This window comes from Camellia sinensis, chromosome 9 (genome assembly GCF_055761805.1).
Source record: "Camellia sinensis isolate YWXY chromosome 9, ASM5576180v1, whole genome shotgun sequence".
Taxonomy (NCBI): Eukaryota; Viridiplantae; Streptophyta; class Magnoliopsida; order Ericales; family Theaceae; genus Camellia; species Camellia sinensis.
In genome coordinates, this window is record NC_138969.1 from 185,470,295 (window position 1) to 185,477,691 (window position 7,397).

The 7,397-nt window shown below is 43.6% G+C and overlaps 1 protein-coding gene across 1 annotated transcript; it reads right to left on the reverse strand.

Annotated features, from left to right (window-relative positions):
* Positions 1-5,679: 5,679 nt before the first annotated feature.
* LOC114322956 (uncharacterized) lies at positions 5,680-6,102 on the reverse strand. Its single transcript, XM_028270421.1, has one exon. The coding sequence runs from the start codon at positions 6,100-6,102 to the stop codon at positions 5,680-5,682; it is 423 nt and encodes a 140-aa protein (XP_028126222.1).
* Positions 6,103-7,397: the final 1,295 nt, after the last annotated feature.

Genomic DNA, 7,397 nt, shown 5'->3' on the forward strand with positions numbered 1-7,397 from the left:
ACGTCATTGTTTGAACACTCAATGATCATCCGTGCTCGTGTTCGTTTTGAGTTCCCGAAGGTCTCGGCTGCGCGCCTTGCCTTAGGATCTCTCAACTTGTCTGTTTTGTGCTTGGTTGTGGACCAAGGACTTGTGGTTTTGCTTTTGAGGGAAGAGGGTGGCTTGGTTGCCATCCCCTCAACCCACCGGCCAAGGCTTGAAGCCATCGGCCTTGTTTTCTTTCCATCGGCCAAATGTGTTGGCCGGTCGGCACTTTTGTTGGTCGGTCGGCACTTATGTTGGTCAATCAGCCATATTTTATGCCGAGCCCTTTCCATCTGCTTTTTGCAGATATTTTGTGCCAACTGTGACAGCTGGTATGCACAATTCTGATCCTCCATACATGTGTATGGAGGGATTTGCCCCAAGACTCAAGCTTGAGAATTGGATTTCTATAAGAAGGGAGACCCCCCCCCTTTCCAGAGGTTCAGCAAAATAGATATAGAGTTCATATATCCTTCTATCTCTATATCTCTCTCTATATATATTTATGTGTGTGTTTGTGACCTAAAGTGTGTTTTTGTTCATACTTTTGCACTAGAGCACCTAGTAGAGCACCTTCCTTTGGTTGTTGAGGCACTAAGAAGTTGATTTCAGAGTTCTTGGACTGGTTTTGATCCAAGGGAGTGGCTGGAGTTGTGTTCTTGAAGGTGTTCTTCAAGGGTGAGCAACTAACCTTTTGTTTTCCCATTTTGGCTTAAGCTTTTAGACCTATTTGCATATTGTTTCAAGCTTAACTATAAACTGAAAAAGGTTCTGTTTTTATATGCTTAAGATGTTTGTTTAAGGTCTCTTTTTGGTTTGGGGTTGTTTACCCCCTCTTAGGCCTTGTTTGGCCTTATTTTAGGCCACCCCTTTTGGCCCTTGTTCTTTGCTTTGCATGACCTTTTTACCACTAAAACCCAGAGGATTTTCAGTGGTGGAAAGGTGGTTTTAGAGTCTTGAATAGAAGAGGGACACCCCCCCTCTCCTTGTGTCTCATATGCTTGTATTGTTGGCTTATAAGAGTAGCATGTTTGCCTAGCATGTTTTTGCTTCATTTCAGCAAGTGTTTGGTGTTATTTGGTCATGTTATACCTCTATTTTAAGTTGGTTTAATGGTCTCTTGCATGCATCATATACTTGCCTTGCAATCCTCTCATTTGTCTTAACATGCATCATGCATTTGGACCATCATGCTTGCATATTTTGGCTCAACTCAAAGGAGCTTTTGGTCATGTTTTACCATGTTTGAACTCTGTTTAGTGTGGTCTCGGTCATGCTTGCATTGTTTTGCATAGCCTTGGTTCATTCTAGCTTGTAAGCTTTATGCCTTGAGTTCATTAGCATATGTTACTTGAAGTATTTTCATGATTTGGCATCATGTGAAATGTGATTTCAGTCCATGTTTCATAGTCACACACTTGCATTTATCACATATTCCATGCTTTGGATAGTTTGTGTTTTATGCCTTAAGAATAGGTCATTGTGCATGCCACCATGCTTAGGCCTTTGGAATGCCATCTCAGTGGGTATTTGGGCTTGTTTTGACATGTCATAACTCTAATTTTCATTGGCTAAGTCATGCCATGCTCGGTTGTAGTAGGTGTAGTGTAACACCCTTTTGTAGCCTTGCATGCTTCATGTTTTGTGCTCACCTTTCTAGCATGTTTTGGCCTCATTCCTTGCATGTTTTAGACTCACTTTGGTATGATTTGGGACTGTTTTAGTTGCCCTTGGCCCTTTGGGGCTTGCCTTACATAGCCATGGTGTAAGTCCCTTTGCCAATCTTGAGCTTTGAGCCTCTTCGTATGCTATGCTTGCTTTGTTTGAGTGGTTTGGCACCACTCCTTGCATGATTTCAGAGCTTACCTCATTGCCATATTGTCATGTTTGTCACTTCTTGCTCATGTTTGAGAGTTGCGCCCTTATGCCTAAGTGATAGGTCAATTGGCATGCATGCTTATTTTGCATTTCATTCTATCATTCCTTAGCATTTTGGCCACTGTTTTTGGTGTGGCTGAGGCCTATCCATCTTCAGTGTAAGTCCATGGATCATGCGGTTTGTGTGTTGTTGCATGCTTATCGCATTGCATGTTGTTGCATGCTTGTTGTTGGTATTGTTGCGGCATACCTATTACATTGCATGTTTGTATGTCTAAGTTGCATTTTGCATGTTTGCTAGTTAGCACTTTGTCACGTGCTTGTTTAGGTTGCATTGCATTTGGCATGCTTGTTACCTTAACCTTATGTGCATGCTTGAATTGCATTGTATTTGGCATGCTCATGCTGCATCGCATAGCTTTCCTTGGTTGCATGCATTGCATTGTGTTTGGTTTGGGGTGTCAAACCAAACACGAGGAACGAGGAACGTTCGTACTTGAAGTGACGAAGCGTGTCTCAATCCTCGGTCGCCGACGCTCTTGATTACGCATGATAGAGTTTTAGGCAATCATGTGTTTTTTTTTTTTTGTGCATTCATTCCATATTGATTTGCACACTTGGCTCCTTTGACCATCACGCATTGAAATGCACAATTGATGGTCCGAGGTTCGAGAACCACACTCCCTTGAGTTCATGACATGATAGGAAGGATGGTTGTGCACACATTGCCGTGAAAATGCATTGCCATGCTCTGTTTGTCCTCTGCTGCAGCAAAACAGCATTCTGCAGGAAGATATGGCCGGCCGGCCATCTTCAGTGCCGATCGACTAATTATTGTTGGTCGAGATCCTCACAAATGGTCAATGAGAAATTACACATGGTCGGTGTTCCTATGTTTTGACCGGTGACATCTCACTATGCTCAGGGAGTGATTCAAAAGCATCCTTGGGACTTGTGCAGTTTTCAGAGGCACAGAACAGTGCAAATAGAGGCAATATGTGGCATGGCAACAGGTTTCCGAGCGAGGCGACCGAGCATGCATTCGTCCCTCTTCCCGAGGCCGCTTTCCTATTCTTCATAGCTTAATTAATTTTTTTAATTAATTAAGAGTTATGTAATAATTAATTAGCTAGAGCAGTTAATTAATTAATTGATTTGTATTATTTATTCGGACCCTCCATCGAGAGGGCGAATTTTGTAATAAGTGTGCGTGAGTGTGTGAATGTCTTCCAATCCCACGTCTTTCTCCCTTTTACTTAACCGCTTACGATGGTTAGTTCTAGGTCATGTTTTCATTAGCATACTTATGATAGCATGTTTGCATTCATTCATCTGTATTGCATGCACCAAGCTCGGCGCATCATACTAACTGCATTATATTTCAATACCAACTTGAATACATGATTATCCAGTTGCATTTCATATGCCATTTTAGAATAGCCGAGCCTATTTCTAGTTACATTTTGCATGTGTTGCATTAGCCATCTTAACATAAAGTAGGATCATGCATTGATTACTAACTAGCCATTGTTTTGGCTTGGAGTACTAGGTAAGCTTTTATGCTTTAGCATCTTGCATGCGTGTAAATGTTGCCATGTTTAGCATGCTTGCCATGAGGCTATGTGCTTAAGTGATATAACTGCCCGAATGCCTGTGGGTAAACACTGGATTACTTAAATTGGAACAATTCATCGAAATGCGCATGTTAAGCCCACTTGAGGGTGGCAAAATCATGTTTTTCTAAGCCCACTTGAGGGTGGCAAATCCACGTCTTAGCCTATTTACGAGTAGCACCTTCAAACCATTTTCAAACAAACATGAGATGTTTTGTTCCAACTTAGGCGATCTAGTCTATACTTGTGTGTTGTGCGCATCACATAGTAATTATAGGCTAATAACCGGAATAAGAACACATGTGTTTTCAAAAACGAAATATCATGCTTAGTAAAGACCGATCTTCGATCGGGCGAGCGAGGGTGCTCATTGCATGACCTTCCCCTCTCGTATCCAAGTTCCCAAGCCGAGGCAACTTTGGTGATGACGGACACGTGGCCTTAGGCATGAGTCAGGGTTTCCTAAATTTTCCAAAATAAAATATTTAGGTGGCGGCTCTGTATCTGGCAAAGCAATCTATGTTTGGCACTTCTTTACAAAAATCAATTTTTCAAAACGATTTGCCAAATTTGGACTCTTTGGTGATTTATCAATCTCACATTGCACATTGTGAGATCAGATTAAGAACCGTGACATTTGAGTTCGAACTGTAGCACAGCATAAAGCCCCTCGGGGCGCGTCTACATCGTCCAGCACGGCCTAGCACTCAGGGGTTTATTGAAATGTTTTGCCCTACCGAAGTGTATGAAAAAATGGTCGGCAACGATCCGAGGAACGGTTGATAAACCTATTGAGAGCTGCGGCCATTCCCATCAACTTCTAAACTTCTTTGGCCGACTGAGGGGAGCCGAGTTCTATAATTGCCACGATCTGTCTCGGGTTGGCTTCTATTCCGCAATGGTTCACAATGTAGCCGAGAAACTTGTCGGATTCGATGCCGAATACACATTTCGATGCATTCAGTTTCATTTTGTACTTTCAGAGAATGCCGTAGGTCGCGGCTAAGTCGGCTAGATAAGCATGCTTTTGTTTGGATTTCACCAGCATATCGTCAATGTATACTTCCATGGTGCGGCCAAACTGTTTTTTAAACATAGTAGTAACCAGACTTTGGTACGTTGCCCCCGCATTCTTTAGTCTGAACGGCATGACCTTGTAGTAATAAGTTTCCCATAGGGTGAGGAATACAGTCGTTTCCTGGTCCTCCAGATGCATGGCAATTTGGTGGTAACCCTGGTAAGCATCCAAGAAACTCATGCGTTGGTGGTGTGCAGTAGCGTCCACAAGTTGATCAATTCGGGGAATAGGAAAATAGTCTTTGGGGTAGGCCTTGTTCAAGTCCGTGAAATCTACACAAACACGCCAAGATCCATTTTTCTTTTTGAAAACCAGAGTATTGGACAACCATGTTGGATAGGTTACTTCACGAATTGCCCTAGCTTCCAACAGTCTATCAACTTCGTCGACAACGACCGAAGTATGCTTCGCAGCCAACCGTCAACTTTTCTGAACAATTGGTTTAACCTTTGGGTCAACGTTTAAACAGTGTTGGGCTACACTCGGATTCACCCCCAGCATCGCATACAACGTCCAGGAAAATACGTCAATGTTGCCAACTAAGAAGGAAACCAGTCTTTGTCTTTCAGCTTCGTTCAGGGAGGTGCCGATCATGAAGAACTTGTGGGGTTTCCCTTTGATTCCGACCTGATCGAGGTCTTCGGTTGCCTTTTCACTAGGGTTTTTTCTAATGTCCTCGAGGACTTCTCGAACCGGGACTTCAATCGAGTTTACTTCCAGTTCCTTCAGCTTCTTTGCCGAAGCAGTAATATAGCATGCCTTTGCCAACTTTTGAGAACCCCGAATTTGCTCGATGCCATGTTGCATTGGAAAACGAAATAACTGATGGTAGGTACTTGATACAACCTGCATTGCGTGCAACCAGGTTCTTCTCACGATAAGATTGTATGGTGATGGAAGTTTGATGACCAAAAACTCCATATCGACTAATTTGGTGCCTGCACGGACTGATAATGTGATCTTGCTCAAAGGGTACTCGGGGTTGGCATTGAAGCCGAATAGAGGATAGTCGGTCGGTAACAAGTCCGAATCAGTAAAGCCGAGTTTAATAAATGTTTTGTAATACATTATCTCTGAGGTGCTCCCCTAATCGATCAGAAAGCGTTCGACGACGAATTTGTGTACACGCAACTCCACGACAAGGGCATCATCGTGGGGAAGTGTTACTACTTCAAGATCAACATCGTCAAAGCTGATTTTGCTAGTTTCATGAGGCCGTTTAGCTGGTGTAAATGGCTTGGATGGGCTAGGTTGTAGCTGGATCGTATGTACTTGAGTTGGCGGCGGCAGACTGTATATCATGTGAATTACACCAAGTGAAGGTGAATCCGGCCGTAGAGCTACCCTGTTCGGTTGATTGTTCTTACGGACATATTGTGCTAGTTGGCCATTTTGCACCAACTCCTCTAGGTGGTCCTTAAGTGCATAACAACTATCAGTGGCATGGCCATAGTTCTTGTGATATTCACACCGCATATCCCTCCGTCTAGTATCAGGGGGTCCAATCATCTTGGACGGCCACTTAAAGAACGGCAGATGCTAGACTTTGGATAGGATCTTACTGATCGGCTCTGCTAACTCCGTATACTTCTTGTCCGAACATCTGGTGCGCCTACTACCCACTTGATACTGTTCATTTGAACACTCGCTTGATCGGTGCGAATCATGTCGATTGTCTCGTTTAGCCCGACTCCGAGGTTCAGGGCTTCTTGGTGGTACAACGCTTATCAGCTAAACCAGACCAGATGGGGCCGACTTCACGACTTTCTATCCGGCCTTGACATGAAGGGCATTGTCTTCCACCTTGCAGTACTCTTCAACTTTCTTCATTAGCACCCAGATTGTTTTGGGAGGCCGTCTAGTCAACAAACTTCGAAGAGGACTATCGAGGTGTAACCCCATTTTAAAGGCGGTGATGGCCATGGAATCATTACAGGCATTGTTCACCAAGTTGAAACATTCCTAGTAGCGTGCCGAATACTCATGGAGGGTCTCTTCTGGTTTAATTTGCATCGCCCAGAGAGAGTCAGCTTGCTTTGGTTGAACCTCGTTGGTGATGAATCTTGCCCTAAAGGATTTTTGGAGCTGATGAAAGCTTTTTATTGACACCGGCTCCAGTTTATAATGCCATCTGACGGCCAATGGTCCCAGGCTGCTTGGAAACATTCGACACATGAGGGCTTCATCATCAGCATGCAACGTCATCGCTTGTTTGTGATAACGAATGTGATCTGTAGGGTCTGACTTACCGTTATACAAGGTGAACGTTGGTGTGGACGCGCCCTCGGGCATTATGCCACCACAGTTCGGACTCCATTTTGTGTCACGGTTCTTAGTCTGAACCAAAGAGTCCAAATCCGACAAATTGTTTTGAGAAAACATATTTGTAGGAAAGAAGTGCCAAACATGGACTACTTTGCCAGATACAGAGTCGCCACCTAAATATTTTTTAATGGGAGAATTTAGGAAACCCTGACTCGTTGCCTAAGGCCACGTGTCCGTCATCACCAAAGTTGCCTCGGCTCGGGAACTTGGGTACGATTGGGGAAGGTCAGCTATGAGCACCCCCTCTCGCCCGATCCGAAGATCGGCCTCTACTAACCATGATATCCAAATTTGAAAACGTTATGTGTTCTTATTCCAGTTAATTAGCTAGAATTACTATGTGATGCGCACAGCAAAACAAGTACAGACTAGATCGCCTAATTTGGAACAAAGTATCGCATATCCGTTTGTTTGGAAAATGTTTTGAAATTTGCTACTCGCGAGTAGGCTAAAACATGGATTTTGATGAGTTGTTCCAA